The 19,218-nt window shown below is 41.8% G+C and overlaps 2 protein-coding genes across 2 annotated transcripts in view; one reads left to right on the top strand and one right to left on the bottom strand.

Moving 5' to 3' along the window:
- The window catches only part of LOC141139474 (galactose-3-O-sulfotransferase 2-like), a 52,436-nt gene extending 48,587 nt beyond the window's left edge, over nt 1–3,849 (top strand). The window contains exon 3 of the mRNA XM_073625624.1: nt 3,500–3,849. Within this exon, the coding sequence (XP_073481725.1) occupies nt 3,500–3,815 (316 nt within the window). The 3' untranslated portion in view covers nt 3,816–3,849. The remainder of the gene's footprint in view (nt 1–3,499) is intronic.
- Nucleotides 3,850–15,792: 11,943 nt separating this feature from the next.
- Nucleotides 15,793–19,218, bottom strand: part of AQP12B (aquaporin 12B) — an 81,908-nt gene continuing 78,482 nt past the window's right edge. The window contains exon 3 of the mRNA XM_073625622.1: nt 15,793–17,266. Coding sequence (XP_073481723.1) covers nt 17,043–17,266 — 224 coding nt within the window. The 3' untranslated portion in view covers nt 15,793–17,042. The remainder of the gene's footprint in view (nt 17,267–19,218) is intronic.

Below are 19,218 nucleotides of genomic sequence, written 5' to 3'. Positions count from 1 at the left end.
AAGACCATGGAGACTATCGCAAAATATCGCCCCATATCGTTGATCAATGTCAACCTCAAAATACTGACTAAGATACTAACCACTCGCATGAACTCGTTCATATCTAAATATATTCACCCTGACCAGACGGGATTCGTCCCGAATAGACAAGCCCCGGACCAAACTAGACGCATTATCGACATAATCTCTATAAACTCTTAAACTTGGGTTGGGATGGAGGGGGCCAGAGAGGAGCACTACTGGTCTCATTAGACCTACACAAAGCATTAGATTCCCTATCCTGGGACTATCTTTTTTTCATTTTAGGAAAATATGGGTTTGGACCTCACTTTCTAACCACACTTAAAACTATTTACAGTTACCCCACAGCAAATCTAGTAGTCAAAGGATATAAATCCCAAAACATGAAGATACTCAGAGGAACTGTCCCCTGTCCCCCCTATTATTTATTTTAGCCCTGGAGCCACTGGCCATTAAAATCGGGGAACATCAGGATATACTGGGGGTGAGATGTGGCGACCGCGAGCACAAATGTGCAATGTTCGCGGACGACATCCTATTACTTCTCTCCTCCCCGGTCACCTCCTTGCCCAATCTATAGGTAGTATTGCGACACTTCACAGAATTTTCGGGACTAAAAGTGAATCACTCCAAAACTCAGGCGCTTAATGTCTCTTTACAAACACACATAATTCAAGCCTTGCAACAATCCTACCCTTTTAAATGGCAGAAGGAGACAATGCCATATTTGGGCATCTTCCTTACTCCCACCCTTACAACACTGTATAAACATAACTATCCCCCACTATTTAGGAAAATACTAGATGATCTCAAAAAATGGTCGAATAACCCTCCGTCATGGTTTGGAAGGCTGTGCTCAATCAAAATGACGGTCTTACCGAAAGTGCTATATCTGTTTAGGACTCTCCCAATAGCAATAGTAAGGAAAGACCTACAGAAATTCCAGAGGAGATTGCTGGACTATGTGTGGGGACACAGGAGACCTAGAGTGAACAGGCGAACACTATATACACCAAAGCTGAGAGGGGGCCTGGGAATGCCCGATTTACTTAAATATTTCCAAGCAGCACAAATGTCCCAATTAATCAAATTCCATACAAGACAGCCTAGACCGCTCTGGATGTCAATCGAATCTTCTCTGTACCCTGATAGAGAGATTAGCCACTTTATGTGGATGAAGGTGAAGGACAGACCGGTCATGATGTGCCCGAGCTTGTCGTTCTCCCTGAACATGTGGGACAGATTGCTGACAGCCCACAGGTTTAAGTCCCAACACACCCCTTTGGCCCCTCTACTCGGAAATGCACTGTTCACTCCGGGTCTCCAACCCGATAAGCACACTGGTCATATATCACAAATATATAATATCTTGACTTTATCTACCCCAAAACTGTTCTATATGCATAAATGGGAGCAAGACATGGATATGGATCTGGACATGGAAGAATGGAGCAAAATAATACAGAACGCATCTAAGTCGCTTGTTAATACCTCCTTGATAGAGGCAAATTATAAAGTAATGATGCGATGGTACATGGTCCCAGAGAGGATAGCAACCTTCGTCCCAGGGGCGTCCCCCTGGTGCTTCAGAGGATGTCATGTAGACGGCACCATGTTCCACACTTGGTGGACGTGTCCCAAAGTGAGGAGATTTTGGATACGCACGTATAATCTCATATACTCCCTCACGCAAGTGAATCTAATTAAATCACCTCTGCACGCGCTGCTGGGATGCCCAGTGGAGGGGGCATCAAAGCCTATGTGCAGACTAATCACATTCATATTTGTGGCGGCCAGGATTTCAATAGCCAAGTCTTGGAGGTCTCACACGGTCCCTTTTTACTTACTAAAAGCCAAGCTTTCATGGATAATGGTAAATGAACGCCTTACAGCAATCTTGAAGGATAAGATTGCTGGATTTAACAAAATATGGGATCCCTGGATAAGGTACCTTACTAATACGTAGGATGCCTGACGACTGAAGCATCCACTGCGTGGCAGGAGCGCATCCACACCACCTCCCCACCCCCTACCCCCTCCCACTCTCTCACGCTCCCCCTCTTTTCCTTTTCTATTTCCCTTCTCTCTTTCTCTTCTCAGGTTCATTGCTAAGTTTGTTTTCTTTTAATGGGTTGAGGACTCGTTTTGAGCTCAACCCATATAGTTGAATAAAATATTATGTAAGTCGGGAAGTACTCATGATACAATAATACTATAACTCACCAGTAAAGTCCTATTCAGTTACAAAGGTCCTTATACTGATAAAGAACATTGGCACTTCCTTTTCCTAGTCTGGTTCGTGGGTTTAGTTGATAACATAAACAAAAACGTTAGTAGGAAAATAAATAAACATTGAATAGCAGGGACTGCACCTCCGCCTAGTCACAGCGAGCTCCCACGGGGGTGACGGGCGGAGGAAAACAGTGCCATCTGCACAAGGTATAGTTCCTATAAACCAGGCTGGGACGATGTAACTGTAAGTTAATGTACTACCCTGAGAGTTGTTATTCTCCCCGTTTTTTTGTTTTTCTTTTCCCCGTTTATTTCATTATTTTTATTACAGTCGATGATATCTGTAGAAGTATGCTAAATAACGTTCCTGGTTTTTGTTTTATTTTTTGTAGATCCAAAACTGAATAAACACTATTGTTTAAAAAAAAAAAATACTCATAAGTCATGCCAGCAGGGGCAGTCAGGGGGAAGATAGTGAAGGAGTGCTGAGGAGGCTGGAAGTGGGGCGACCTCGGGTCGGGGGCTGGAGGGACCCTCTACAGCACATGGAGGAAATCCTTCCTGGAGGCACGGGTGCAAGGAGAGGACAGTGGGGGAGGTTCAGCACATCCAGGAGTCTCCAGAGGAGTGAGCCGGGTGGGCTGGTGAGTGAGCAGTTTGGAAGGACTGTGGTGTCAGTCTGGGAGGTGGGAGGACTGTGGAGAAGTACCCAGGAGGGCTAGTGAATGGGACAGCTGCAGCTAGGCAGGCTGGCAGTGCCTGAAGAGGTGGTGCTGGGATCAGTAGCCACGGGGATGTAAGATGGACACTGGACTTTGCTACACAACCAAAGAGGCCTGGGGTCCCAGCCTGTAAAGGGCTTTTGCTTTGAGCTGGCTGAGTATTTTGCCAGATTCACTAAAAGTGTCCCAGCTGAGTATGTTTTTGCAAGCAAGGTCTGGAGGAAGAAGAGGAGCGTACATAGAGACTGTATATAGCTGTATATAGGAAGAGTTGTCCCATAAGAGTTTTCTGAACTCAAGCGAGCATCCCATAATACCTCTATCCCTATCCAAGTTTTATCCCCTCAATAAAACAAAAAAAAAAAAGTACTGGACTGTTTTCTGACTCTGGGAGACTGAAAATTTGGTGTGCCTGGCTGTGCAGGATGGGGGATTCCATTTCTGCTTATAGTTCCTACATTTAAGAGAGTAAAAAAATGGTATTTTAAAAAACCTGACCTCACATATATTCTCTTTTTCAACAGTGATATAGCACAGAAGCCAACTAAGAGCTCCTCTAAAGTTAATGTTATAAAGAAGAAATCATGTAAGCCTCACAAACATATTTTCTTCATGAAAACTCACAAGACGGCCAGCAGCACCATCATGAACATGCTTTTCCGCTTTGGAGAATCAAACAATCTGACCTTTGCCTTACCAGCTTATAACGCATCACAGTTCTTTTATCCTTTCTACTTCAACGCTGCTTATGTGGAAGGCTATTTTAGGAGGACCTTTCTTAAGTTTGATATCATGTGTCACCATATGCGATTTCAATTGGGAGAGGTAATCTGTATTTAAATATCATAAAAAATAAACATAAGATCTAATAGAACAGGTCATTAAAGAAGAACTCAAGGTTTTACAAAGTGCAATGTCAGTGTCCATTAGTGGGTAAAAGACTCTACAACTTGGTTGCCACTGTGGTACCATTAACTCAGGCATGTCCAAAGTCCGGCCCGCGGGCCAATCGCGGCCCGCGGTCCGGTTTCGGACGGCCCGCCTGGTAATTTTGACATATATATCTTTTGTGGCCCCCAACGAATCCCCGAGCGCCGGGGGCCATAAAAGATAGATATGCTGGCTGCCTTGGAGGGGGCGGGACAAGCGCCGTACAGGATACAGGAGAATTTCCTGTTTACACGGCGTCCTGTGTAAAAGGAAGTCCCGTCTCCTGCGCTGCCATTGGACAATTGTTTTGTCCATCATAGGAGGCGGGACTTTCAATTAAAGAGGCCGCCGTGTAAACAGGAATTTCTCCTGTATATCTGTTGGCGCTCGTCCCGCCCCCTCCCTGTCTCCTCCAAGGCTGCAGATGGACATGAATCAGGCTGCACTGACAGCAATGGTGAGTCTGCATTCATGTCAATGTGGTGGGGGCTGCCGTATTTATGTCAATGTGGTGGGGGCTGCATTCATGTCAATGTGGGGGCTGCATTCATGTGAATGTGGTGGGGGCTGCATTCATGTCAATACGGTGGGGGCTGCATTCATGTCAATACGGTGGGGGCTGCATTCATGTCAATACGGTGGGGGCTGCATTCATGTCAATACGGTGGGGGCTGCATTCATGTGAATGTGGTGGGGGCTGCATTCATGTCAATACGGTGGGGGCTGCATTCATGTGAATGTGGTGGGGGCTGCATTCATGTCAATACGGTGGGGGCTGCATTCATGTCAATACAGTGGGGGCCACATTCATGGCAATGGAGTGGGGGCCGCAGATGGGCACTGATTAGGCTGCATTGATGGGCACTGACCCTTATTTTGCTTCACAGTTCTTTATTTAAAATTTAAGATTTTTTTTCCTGAAACTTCATTTTTAAAGTGAAGGTGCATGTTATAAGCAGATTAAGTCCGGTATATCCAAATAACACGCCCAAGCTCATCTATTCACCACACACAGCACAAAGGCAAGAGAATTCTTGTTGGGCCGTGTATTAGTGCTCGGATGGACACACTTAGACCAAATTTTAATGGTTTAAGAATGTCAGGCAAAATGGTCGGCCCTCAAGCATGTTCTATTCATCAAATCTGGCCCTCTTGGAAAAAAGATTGGACACCCCTGCATTAACTGAACACTTCTGATCCCAGCACACTAAAGGTGCAACTGTTATATCAGTACACAGCACTGACAGCAAAGTTTCCAAAGCCTTCTATCTGCCAAAGGACAATGTGCAAGTGTAAACTACACATTACACTTACAGTGCCTTGAAAAAGTATTCATACCCCTTGGAATTTTCCACATTTTGTCACGTTACAGCCAAAAACGTAAATGTATGTTACTGGGATTTTATGTGATTGACTAACACAAAGTGGCACATAATTGTGAAGTGAAAGGAACATGATAAATGGTTTTCAAAATGCTTTACAAATAAATATGTGAAAAGTGGGGGTGCATTTATATTCAGCCCACCTGAGTCAATACTTTGTAGAACCACCTTACGCTGTAATTACAGCTGCAGGTCTTTTTGGGGATGTCTCTACCAGCTTTGCACATCTAGAGAGTGAAATTTTTGCCCATTCTTCTTTGCAAAATAGCTAAAGCTCTGTCAGATTGGATGGAAAGCGTCTGTGAACAGCAATTTTCAAGTCTTGCCACAGATTCTCAATTGGATTTAGGTCTGGACTTTGACTGGCCATTATAACACATGAATATGCTTTGATAAACCATTCCATTGTAGCTCTTGCTGTATGTATAGGGTTGTTGTCCTGCTGGAAGGTGAACCTTTGCCCTAGTCTCAAGTCTTTTACAGACTCTACTCTAACAGGTTTTCTTCTAAGATTGCCCTGTATTTGGCTCCATCCATCGTCCCATCAACTCTGACCAGCTTCCCTGTCCCTACTGAAGAAAAGCATCCCCACAACATGATGATGCCACCACCATGTTTCTCAGTGGGGATGGTGCATTCAGGGTGATGTGCAGTGTTAGTTTTCCGCCACACATAGCATTTTGCTTTTAGGCCAAAAAATTCAATTTTGGTCTCATCTGACCAGAGCATTTTCTTCCACGTTTGCTGTGTCCCTCACATGGCTTCTCGCAAATTGCAAACAGGACTTCTTATGGCTTTCTTTCAACAATGGCTTTCTTCTTGCTACTCTTCCATAAAGGCCAGCATTGTGGAGTGCACGACTAATAGTTGTCCTGTGGATACATTCTCCCACCTGAGCTGTTGATCTCTGCAGCTCCTCTAGAGTTACCATAGGCTTCTTGGCTGCTTCTCTGAATAATGCTCTCCTTGCCTGGCCTGTCAGTTTAGATGAACTGCATCATACGCTTTCCATTTTCGGATGATGGATTGTACAGTGCTCCGTAAGATGCTCCAAGCTTGGGATATTGTTTTTTATAACGTAACCCTGCTTTAAACTTCCCCACAACTTTATCCCTGACCTGTCTGGTGTGTTCCTTGGCCTTCATGTTGCTGTTTGTTCACTAAGGTTCTCTAACAAACCTTTGAGGGCTTCACAGAACAGCTGTATTTATACTGAGATCAAATTACACACAGGTGGACTCTATTTACTAATCAGGTGACTTCTGAAGGCAATTGGTTTCACTCAATTTTAGTTAGGGGTATCAGAGTAAAGGGGGCTGAATACAAATGCACACCACACTTTTCAGATATTTATTTGAAAAAAAATTGAAAACGATTTATCATTTTCCTTCCTCTTTGCAATTATGTGCCACTTTGTGTTGGCCTATCACATAAAATCCCAATAAAATACATTTACATTTTTGGTTGTAACATGACAAAATGTGGAAAATTTCAAGGGGTGTGAATACTTTTTCAAGGTATTGTACCTCTCACTATAATCTAATGTTATACTTCCTGGAGTTTTAATTTTAAACTGGAGAAAAGAAAATGAACATACAAGTGTAATTGCTAATTGTTATTGTGGTATTCTTCTAAGAGAAGAGATTTTACCAAATCCAGTGTTCCATGAGACTACCAACGTGTTTCAAGAAGCGAATGAAAAGAGACTGTTGACATGGTACAAGAGACAGGTTAAAAGTAATATTACTATAGATTGCACACATTTCTAATTATAAAGGTAGATGTCTAATTTTACAAGTAGCCATAGTCAAATGATTTAGGAATATATAAAGTAAATAGTAATTTGCACTTTTGAGTTTTCTAGATTACTAAGGCCTCATTTACACTTCAATGTTTTGTAGCTTGAAGCTTCAAGCTCCAAAACGCTGGAGGAGAAAAAAATCAATCATTCTTTATGGAGATGGTTCACATCTCCACTCCAAGTCGCCTGAAGCCAAATGCCTGTAGCTCAAAAAATTTCTGAAGCTTTTTCTGTAGCTTGGATCGGGCAGATTTGAGTGCTATTGGAGCGTTTTTATTCTGAAAGAAATTAATTGAAACGCGTCATTCGCACCTTTTGTGCACATTTGCGCCTTTTTGTCACCCATTTTTGCACAATTTTTGGTCCAAATGAAGACATTTAAAAAATAAAATAGTAATAATATACAGTATGAACAAATAATTGTAAAATAAATACACAAATATCTTAAAAAACATCATAAATAAATAAAATAAAATAAAATAAATACTAATTAACCCCTAACCTTAAAAAATCTTACATAAATTATTATTAATAATAATAATAATAATAATAATAATAATAATAAATAAACACCCAAACCCAAATAAAAACAAAAAAAGTATTTATTTATTTATTTTGTGTTAGGGTTGGGGTGTTTAGTTATTTATCATTATTTTTATCTTCTTTAACCACTTCAATACCAGGCACTTAGACACCTTCCCGCCCAGGCCAATTTTCAGCTTTCAGCGCTGTCGCAATTTGAATGACAATTGCGCGGTCGTGCAACACTGTACCCAAACAAATTTTTTATCATTTTCCTCCCACAAATAGAGCTTTCTTTTGGTGGTATTTGATCACCTCTGCGTTTTTTTTTTTTTTTTTTGCGCAACAAATAAAAAAAGACCGAAAATTTTGAAAAAAAAAAAGTTTTTCTTTGTTTCTGTTAAAATACGGCAGCACTGATGGGCACCGATGAGGTGGCACCAATGAGGTGGCACTGATGAGGTGGCACTGACGGGCACTGATGATGGGCACTGATAGGCGGCACTGATGGGCACTGATAGGTGGCACTGATAGGTGGCACTGGTATGCGGCACTGATGGGCACTCATAGGTGGCACCGATGGGCACTCGTAGGTGGCATTGATGGGCACTCGTAGGTGGCATTGATGGGTACTTATGGGTGGCACTGATAGTTGGCACAGATGGGCACAGATGGGCACGGATGGGCACTGACAGGTGGCACCGATGGACACTGATGGGTGGCACTGATGACACTGATTGTTTGCACTGATGCCCCTAAGGGTGGCATTGCTGGGCATCACTGCAACATAATGGTGCCAATCAGTGCCCATTTGTGGGCACTGATTGGCACAGATTGGGCACTGACTGGGCACACTGGGCACATGTGGATGGCCATGGGGTATATACCTGTCCATCCACATGTTGCCCCTTCCCTGGTGGCCCTAGTGGCGATCCCTGGTGGTCCAGTGTGGTGATCTGAGGGGGGGGCTGCGCTGATAAACAATCAGCACAGACCCCCCCTGCCAGGAGAGCCGCCGATCGGTTCTCCTCTACTCGCGTCTGTCAGATGATCAACGGCTCTTACTACTGACATCGTGATCAGCCGTGATTGGACACGGCTGATCACGTGGTAAAGAGCCTCTGCCAGAGGCTCTTTACCAAGATTGGTGTAGTGGTGTGTCAGACTGACACACCGATCCACCGATCGCCGCGATGTATTAGTATTAGTATTCATTTATTGAATTTATTTATGATTATTTTTATTTATTTTACATTTATTTATTATTATTAGTAGCAGTAGTAGTAGCAGTAGTAGTAGTATTAACACCCTAACAAAATAAATAAATAACCCTAACCTCTAATTCTAACCCTAACCCCAACTCCTAATCCTAACCTTAACCTAACCTTAACTCTAACCACTTACCCTAACGGAAAAAAAAAAGAATAATACTAAAAAAAGAAATAAAAGCTAATGGAAAAGCTAAAAAAGCAGAAATACCTAGCAAAAAATTATGCATCAGAATAGTTTAGTCTATTGGCTAATAAAAAACGCCAAAGCTCAAAAACTGTATAAAAACGTGCAAGTCACGCATAAAAACGTGACAAAATCGTGCATAAAAACGCGACAAAAACGCTCAAAGATGCTACGCTCAGGTGTGAATGCAGCCTAAATGTTTGTGAGCCTTAAAGTAAAGCTTTGGCCAGGCATTTAAATATTTACAAATTCATAATAAGCAATAAATAAACTTTGAAAGAAATTCTCACTGGCCTCTATAGCTGCAGACATGGAGGAGTAATTATTTCTAAAATTTCCCAAGCGAAGAGAAAGTAAAGTTGTTCAAATTGAGTCTCAGCACTCTGCTCTGTCCCATCTTCCTGTGCACCTGCTCTGTGTTTACATTACAAATTAGAAGGGTGGCAGGCTGCTGGTAGGGTAAAAACAAAACCCCAAAATTTCAAATGATCACATCTATAGTGTGGTGTGGTCTGTGTGCATCTTAGCTAGATGTCTTTTTGCAGGCGCAGCCAGTTTTGCGTATTGACACATTTAGCCCTCGTTCACAGCGGTGCGATTTGTCACGCCATTTGACAGTTCCAAATCGCATGACAAGTCGCACCTCCATTGCCAGCAATGGAACCGTTCAAATTGCCACGACTCAAGTCGCAGCTATTATGAAAAAGGTTCCTGCATTGCTTTTTTATGATTTCATAGCGACTTGCAAAGATTTCTGTAAAACGAAGTCGCAAGCTGCAATTAAATCAGAGGTGCAAATTGTGCTGAAGCAGCACAATTTCAAAGCCACACTGGTGTGAAGCAGGGCTTATGCAGCGTACACACGGTCAGACTTTTCGACCGAACTGGTTGGACGGACCGAGTCCGGCGGACAATCCGATCGTGTGTGGGCTTCATCGGACCTTCAGCTGACTTTTTCAGTCGAAAATCTGACGGACTTTACATTTGGAACATGCTTCAAATCTTTAAGTCGTAACTCCGCCGGACCCAGAAATCCGCTCGTCTGTATGCTAGTCCGACGGACAAAAACCGACACTAGGGCAGCTATTGGCTACTGTCTATTAACTTCCTTATTTTAGTCCGGTGTACGTCATCACGTATGAATCCGTCGGACTTTGGTGTGATTGTGTGTAGGCAAGTCCGTTCGTTAAAAAGTCAGTCGGAAGTCCATCAAAAGTCCGTTGAAAGTCCGTCGGAAAGTCAGTCGGACCAGTCCGGTTGAAAAGTCCGCCCGTGTGTACGCGGCTTAAGTATCTGTTTACTTTATATAATGTGGTTGTGACATTAAAATATAGAATTAAGATGATATTACAGATATTTTCTTAGTTCAGTGGACTGTAGTAGACAAATGTTTTCAATTTAACATTTAACTAGATGAAATGAGATGAGATGAAAAGTATTCCTTTTGATAGTGCGAGCTATGAGCTACATAGTATGTTCTGGCTGTGTAGAACCATCTAGGACAAAACAGTTATAAGGACCCTGTTTACAGTGGTCATGCAGTGTTTGGATCTGCAGCTTTCGGGATGATCAGGTGATCCATATATATATTGGCCAAGGGTTAGAGTCTGTCCCACATCCATATGTAGCCCCCTTATTCTAAACTGGGGCTGCTATGTACTTGTATAAGATTTCACAAACAAAACTAAGTTATGAACATTTACTAGTAAAGCTAAAATGGTGAGAAAGATCTTCAAAAGCAAAATCAACAGGTTTGGACACAAAGCAATACCACTGTAATAACATTTATAAATTGGACGTGCTTTTAATTAGATTCATGTAACAAGTCTATGGTATACCTCAGGTTTGTATGGGCAATAAAAATCCTCTTTGAAACCTTCACGTATGGTCAAAAAAATGACTATATAGGTATACAATTGTGTTCATGATTTTTGTATATAGCATTATCAGTGTTCTACAACACAACAACAACATAGCTGCTATTTGAAATGAAAGATCTGTGCTTCAAATTTGTTTCAAGGAAACTTGTAGCAATGAAGTCTGTAGGCTGGCTTTGCTGACCTTTCCCTTTAAAAATGCTGATCAGTTCGACATCTCGAATGGCACCCGCCAAGGTTGCCCCCTCTCCCCGTTCCTATTTGTCATAGTGATTGAACACTTGGCGTGTGACATTCGCGTTCAAACCCCCTCCGCCCACCATAAACTATCTCTTTACGTGGACGATCTGCTGATTTATGCCCAACAACCTCATACGACCCTGCCTTCACTCTTTTCTTAGTTCCAGCGTTTTCAGCTCATTTAGTAACTTCAAGCTTAATATCTCCAAAATGGAGGCTCTAAATATTTCTTTATCCACCCCCTTAATTACATCCCTTCGCTCCAACTACTCCTTCCAATGGCAAACCAAGGGCATTTCCTTAGGCATCACCTGGCATCCTGGGGGGCTCCGCGATACCATGGTTCGGCCGAATCAACACCATTAAAATGGATACCCTCCCCAAACCGCTGTATCTCTTCCAAACCATAGCCATACTAATCCCCAAAGCCTTCTTTGCTCACTTTCCATTCGCTTTATCTGGAATTAGGGCCTATCCAAAGTCAAACATAAGCTACTCACCCGTCCAAAGCTTCAAGGTTGTACAGGACTACCTGACTTTGAATTATATTACAAAGCTACTCTCATGGCATGTGTTCTTGAATGGTTCCCACGTCCTTTTCAAAAAGCCTCTGTCATGGTTGAACAGGATTTGGCCTCAGTAGATTTACTTGCCCTTCTATGGGGACACAAAGGAAACATCTGTAGCATGTCCTCCGCCTCGCCCCTAACCATTGCTGCTCTCACTCTATGGTACCGAAGGGGGCTATATGAGGGCCTCTCTTCAGACCCCTCCCCCCTATCCTCCCTATTTGACAACCCAGCCTTCCCCCAGGGCATCAGGGTTCCCACTTTAGGTTCATTCCATCGCTCCTCCTTTTGGCCCCAGGCCCATACTTTCATCCTACACACGACTGGCTCACTGCCCTACACTTATCTTCCTTTGCTAAAGAATTATTCCTCTCCTCTCAAATATACCATCCCTTCACTGAATGTTTAAGCTCTCTCTGTGATATGCCCAGACATCTACTCTCCTCCCTATACGGCCTGATCCAGCCCCTCACACATAATGACCTGCCCCCCTACACTAAGATGTGGTTGGCAGAGCTGGGAAAGAGCCTCTCCAGAGCAGAATGGCAGACTGCGTTCCACTTCACCCACAAGTCCTCTATTTCCTGCTATTCGCAGGAGAAGAATTTTAAGAGCCTTTCTAGATGGTACAGGGACCCTTTCACCTTACACAAAATCTTTCTGTCTACCCCGGCCTCCTGTTGGCGCTGTGGTACATCCTCAGGTACTTACATCCATGTCTGGTGGGAGTGTGATCGGATACAACCCTTCTGGACTCAGGTATTTAAGGTGTATAACGTTATTTATGAGGAATCTTTGCAGCTGACCCCAGAGATTGCCCTTCTCTCCATGCTGCCGGGCTCCATAGCCTCACAGAAACGATGTCTCCTCTGTTTTTTTCTTGTCGGCGGCTTGGCAACTTATCCCGCTTTCCAGTAAAGAAAATAAAGTAAATACCACCACTACTCCTCCATTATCATTATGGGTATCTACAGTGAACGACGCCATGAGAATGGAGGAGATGCTGGCACTCGACAATAATACCCATGATAGATATAAAGTTCTATGGGCCATTTGGCTTTGCTTCTCCTCAGCCGACACTCTGACTGATATGCTCCCTCTTCAAACTCATCCTCACCCCTACCCTGAATTATCACATGTGGCGATGATCCCCACAAGTACAGTTCTTTTTTCTTCTATTCCATGCTTTCCCAGCAGAATTCTTCTATTCTCTTCTCTCTCTCCTTCTTCCTTGGCTCTCCACCCCTCTCTATCTCTTCTCCCCCCCCCCCTTTTTTTTCTTTTTGCTGTTATTTATTGTTTGATATTATTTGCACTTCTCTGTGTCATTATTGAGATATGTCACGAGCATGCCTGCAGGCGATAACCACTTGGCCTGCTCGCAGCCCTCTTTTTCTATTTTGATATATCAGTTATGTAACTGTTACGCTGTTCTTATTACCAATAAAAATATTTTTACCCCCCTAAAAATGCTGATCAGGAGTCCTTACTTCACACGGACTTTCTGGATCTGCAACCTTGTTTATGGCCAGCGATTGTGAAAATAATGAAGCAGGAAACAGACAGGTTAGTAATATTTTACGAAGTGGATCAGGATGGCAGCTTCCGTATATCTCTCCATGTAGGTTTAGACATGCAGTTAAAAATGTTTCTCCATTTTGGCTAGGGTTGGTAAAGGTATGAAGTTTCACTAGGTCTTCACTGATGCCTCTTATATAGGCAAAAATATTCTCCTTTAACACCATGATTACAACAGGCCAAGCTCCCATTGTCAATAAGTTAAAGCAGTATTAAATAAAAATGTAATATATTGCAACTTATCAATTCTTTAACTCAGCCATAGAAGGTTTAAATCTTGTCTGGTTCAAAAGGGACCAGGCGAGGATTCAAGCTATGTATGGGCAGGCTGAATGCACGCAAGTTGATCGATCAACTTGGGTACAAAAAGCCTGCCGGATTTTACATGCAGTTATTGCTAGTGGCTATTATAGCCATTAGCAGCAATCACTGTGTTCTCCTGGCAGAGGCTGACTCCCCCCTCCCCATTAGGAGAACACAATAGCTCCATGGGAGGGATTCCCCCATCAACACCGACTGTGTTGAGGGGACAAAAAGCGATTTTCTTTGCTGCAACCCGGGAGACCCGATCCGTGATCCGGCACGTCCGTTGGCTAGAGCGAGACTGAAACAAAGCCAGAAACGGCTTCATTCCAGTCTCCTATGTAAACACACAAAGCGACGTCACTTCCACTTTACTCGGCTGTCAATGGCGCAGATGTTTTAAAAATTACAGTATTCAGAATCACAGTTTTTGGCGATCTGAATACTTTGAAGTGCAAAGGAGGGATTTGGGGGTCTTTTAGACCCCCGATTCCTCCGTAAAGTGTACTTGTCACCACCTACTACTGTAACAAGGGATGTTTACATTCCTTGTGACAGCAATAAAAGTGATCAGAATTATTATTTTTTTAAAGTGACAATATAAAATAAATAAGACTTTTTTTTTTTTTAAAGCGCCCTCAACCCCGCGAGCTTGCGCAGCAAAGAAAACAAATGCGTAATGTGCGCCCGCATATGTAATCGCTGTTAAAATCACACATGTGAGGTATTGCCGTGATCGTTAGAGTGATAACAATAATTCTAGCAAAAGATCTCCTCTGTAACTCTAACCTGGTAACTGTAAAACAAAATGTAAAGCATCGCCTATGGAGATTTTTAGGTACCATAGTTTGTCGTGCAATTTTATATTTCAATATTTTAATTGGGAAAGAAAAAAAAATTTGGTAGTAACCGAAATATCATTGGAACAAAGCCAATTCTCAGGTTGTCAACATAGTAAAACAAAGGCACATAAGGTATGACCAAATAAGATAACTGTTATCCAACCAAAAAAAACACAAACCAAAACGTAATCGTGAGTGATAGTGGAACCAAATAATCACTTCTTATCGGTAGTCAGGAATACAACTATGTACGATGGAGAGCAGGAACAAGGGCATGGTATACGGAAAAGATGAAGGGGGGAGGGAGTAATGAGTAAGGAGCCACGGGCAAATCCCACCATTAATCCCTGAGACTATCGTAGGGCACACAACTGTATGAGGCCCCATAGACAACCAAATGTACAGTACATTTAGATACCAGAAAAAGAGGGAAATAATGAGGAAAAGGAAGAAGGAGAAGAGGAAGAAGAGGGCCAACCCGGAGTTCACTAGGAAGCCGAGATATAACAAATCCACAGGTCCAATATCTTATCAAATTTTTTGGAATTCTTACAAAGTATATAAATGAGCTTATCATTAACCATGATCCAATTGAGTTTACTTCCTGTGTAATTGAGAGGAATAACTGACTGTTTCCAGTGCCTAGCAATTGTAAACCTCGCTGCCAGCAGTATATAAGTGATCAATTTCACTGACTTGTGTTCACAATTTTGAGTTATGACATGTTAGGTATCTATTTACTTGGCGTAACATCATCTTTCACATTATACAATAAAAATTGGGCTAACTTTACTGTATAGTTTTTTTTTGTAATTCATGAAAGTGTCTATTTTCCCAAAAAAGTGTGTTTGAAAGACCGCTGCGCAAATACCGTATGACATAAAATATTGCAACAATCAATATATATATATATATATATATATATATATATATATATATATATATATAGATATATGTGTATATCTATATATATATATATGTATATATATATATATATATATATATATATATATATATATATATATATATAGATATACACATATACATATATATATATATATATATATATATATATATATATATATGAAATGTTTGGGGGTTCTAAGTAATGGTTTTCTGTGTAATTATCAGCTATTTAGCATCACAGCGCTTTGTGTTTTATATATTCTAAGTAATGTATGGTAGAGGATTTCCAGAACCTGGAAATGAGCTACCGTGCAGTTGACAGGAAGAATCTGAGCAGACCTAATTTCTGTGATTTGATGGAACTAGGAAAAATTGACAGAAGTGCCATTTTAGGGAAAGGTAAGCTTTATTTATTTCATTTTTGTTGTTTTGTCATTATCAAGCACATTGTTTTATGTTAATCAGTTGAAATCTCCTGCCGATAACAGCACATCCTGTTGCAACGCTAAAGCTGGCCATACATTATACAATTTTCTTGTTCAAATTCCTTTAGAGTCAACTCTTCAACTCTGTAGTGCAAGGGTCTGCCTGATTGCATACAAATTGAAAGTGTTCAGGTTTGACATCATATTATATGATTGGTTAATCTAAAAAATGGTACAAGAAAATTGTATAATGTATGGCCAGTCTAATCCACTGTCTCGCAATTAGCAGCAGTGTTGTCAGTGCAGCCTGCAGTGCATGCACCTTTAGTTGGCCATTGGGCTGCCTATCTGTAGACAGTCCAAGAATTGTGAACCACAGGGTCAACACACTGCTGCTAAATGCAAGACAGCAGCTTAGCATTGGAACAAAGAGTGCTGTTACTTGCAGGATCTCCAGGTAAGAAACTTTACAACAATTTCACAAACAAACGATTTGCTTAAAAAAAACATATACAGTGAGACATGATGCCGAATATACTGGAAAATGTATTTAGAATTTACATAGACGTTAACACAGCACCTCTCCTACGTTGCTCTGCTGATGACTTCAAATGGAGTGCAATAATTTCGAGTCTAAAATAAATGTCACCAATACAGCCAGAAACATTTTTATTACAAATGTTTTATTCTTAAAATGTCTTTTACAGCTTTTTGTTCTAAAATGAAATATATATGCCTGTTGACAGAGATATTTGTAGAAGAGGATCCTTGAGAAGGACTTATTTACTACTTTAAATTGACCCTGTAATTGGCAAATTATAGGGGCCACCTTTGCTGACCTCCTTCTTAAAAATGCTAGTTGTTTGGCCATTTTTTGGATTTAATACTTTTTAAACATAAATATAAATGCTGAAAATTTGTGTCAGAAAATTGTCAAAATTCCTTAACTTTATACTCAATTCAGGTCAGTGACGCAGAAAGCATTAAAGCCAGTCAACATGACAACCAAAGAACTAGCATTTTCAGGAGAGGTCAGCAACGGCAGCCTCCATAATTCTCTCATGACAAGTTTAATTTACCAAGCAGTCCCTGACATGAAAAGACACAGTGGATAGACTTTTGATGAAGCCCAAGAAAAAGTGGAACAATGAACATCTGTGGTGTAAGTCCAGAATGTCCTGGGTTGTTTTTTCTGCCTATAGGTTAAAGAATCCAGTACAAAATTTCTAGAACAGGTTTAGCTGCTTTTGTCTTTTATTGGCACATTCTCCACTTTCTGCTGCCTGGCCTCACTGGATTTTTTCTTTGGACTCTTTGCAGGCGATGATTTATTACTTGAAGTTTTAGGCTGAACATTCTTTGCTTTAGGGGTTCTGAATTTGCTTTTCTGGCTGTAGAGTAGATTCCTCTGGAAGAGTCGAGGGATATTTCCCTTGTACAGGAAAAGGGCCACCATCATACCTGGGTACAAAACAAATAAGCAGAATGGTATGAACCAGAAACCGTGGCACAATTTAATAAAGCTCCACTTCAGCCAAAAACTCTTTTTTATGGATTTGAACAGAGTTGGGAAGGGACAGAAGCCTTGTTGGGACAGGGTTGGGGAATTTCTCTTGAGGAACAAAGACTGCAAAAAAAATCCTAATTTTTCAGTATAATGTGAAAGAGAATACCCATCAGGCTATTATTATTATCTATGGGGTTGATTAACTAAAGGCAAGTGGGCTGTGCACTTTGCAAGGGAACTTGCTCCAGAGCCTATCACATGAGGTGAAACTTTGCAAAGAACACCCAATTACATGCAAGGAAATGAAGAAAATAGCATTTTTGCTTGCACATGAGTGAATGATGGAAGTCAGCAGAGCGTCCCCTCATTTACCAAGCTCTGGAGCAAATTCCCTTGCAGAGTGTACCTGCACGTGTAAAGTGCACAGTCTTTTTGCCTTTAGTAAATAAATCCCTGTGTCTTCCTGTCCCAGTGACAATTGCTACTTTTTTGCTGTCTTGTTGTCACAGAGCTGGAAAGTGAAGTGATATCTTGACAGCAGGGTCCTGGACAGCAATAACAAATTTATAGCCATTTACTAGTCTATTCAAATAAAAAATAAAAAAGGTGAAGACCACAGTACCAGACTCTTATTATTTTATTCATCATTCAGGCACTCTGATAACTAAGAACTCTGTCGATTGATGAGATCAGTCATAATTACCACAGCACAGTGATCTTTCCATGGCATGTGGAAAGCTCAACACACTTTAATAAATATGTCCCCGGTGTAGAATCACCAGTTGGTTCCTGTAGTTATTGCAAACCTCCCAGTTTTACTTTCTTCACACTAAGACTGAGAAGTACAAAAAGCAGGACAGTGCTTTCACATGATGCATACTTTACATATAGGGATGTATGGACAGCTGTACAGTGATGCAAGTGCCACAAGAGGGAAAGAGATTATTTGTGCTAGCTAAAAATATTGAGTCTTTTTAGCACAAGAGGGCCAGCAGTGGCCTAACGGGATTTTTTTATCTAACCATTTAATGTTACACCTGACAGTGGAACCATGAGGTATCTTATTACCCATAAACTCTACTCTGTGTGCATCTTACAAAGTGTTTCATTATGTTTCCACAGCCTGGAGTTCCCTAACTACCAATTACAGTCCTTCTGTCCCAGAACAGTTATTGTGTAAGCTACTGAGACACTCTAGAACGTCCCGGAGCAAAGGGAACCTAAGTGGAGGGGCCACATGACTGGGGGACGCTGGGGGAAGATGCACCAGGAAGTTGGGTGCAGGAAGCGGTAAGGGATAGTGTGGCCACAGGGCGGTGCTAGTCAGCTCGTCCTGTGTCTATTAGCAGGGGCGGGGGTGGAGCTTGGCATTCGGGCTCGAGACGAGGAAGAGGTAACACACAAGCAGAGTGATTTTTCCCTCCCTCCCTTTAGGCAGCTATATGGTATGTGTGTTAGTGTTTTTTCTGTTTTGTTGTTTCAGGTACTGGTGGCAGGGGTCTCTGGTTCCTGAAGGTCGGAATGGTGGTTGGTATATATATATATATATATATATATATATATATATATATATATATATGGTGTGGTATGGGTTGGGGCCTATCTCGGTATGGGTACCTTCCCTATCTGGAAATATGGGCTATCGGTCATCGAGCTGAATGGTGCAAGAAGGTGGTAATCATTTGTCCCTGTGCTGGTGGGATCACGGCTAGGGGCTAGGATGCTGTGGTGGTGGTGGACAGCCGATGAGATAGTATTACCTTCTTTCAGGAACCCCAGACGTAGCAGTCAGTTAAAATGTTTGGGCTATATCTGTGGCTCTCGGCAGCTCTCGGCTGCTTTCGGCTCCTCTCGTAGTCCTGTGGGCGGAGCCGAGTGCCGCCGATATACATACATAGCCGAGTGT

The sequence above is a fragment of the Aquarana catesbeiana genome, linkage group LG04, assembly GCF_042186555.1.
Source record: "Aquarana catesbeiana isolate 2022-GZ linkage group LG04, ASM4218655v1, whole genome shotgun sequence".
Lineage (NCBI taxonomy): Eukaryota > Metazoa > Chordata > Amphibia > Anura > Ranidae > Aquarana > Aquarana catesbeiana.
The sequence above is the reverse complement of the archived record's forward strand: the minus strand, read 5'-3'. Positions and strand labels throughout refer to the sequence as shown.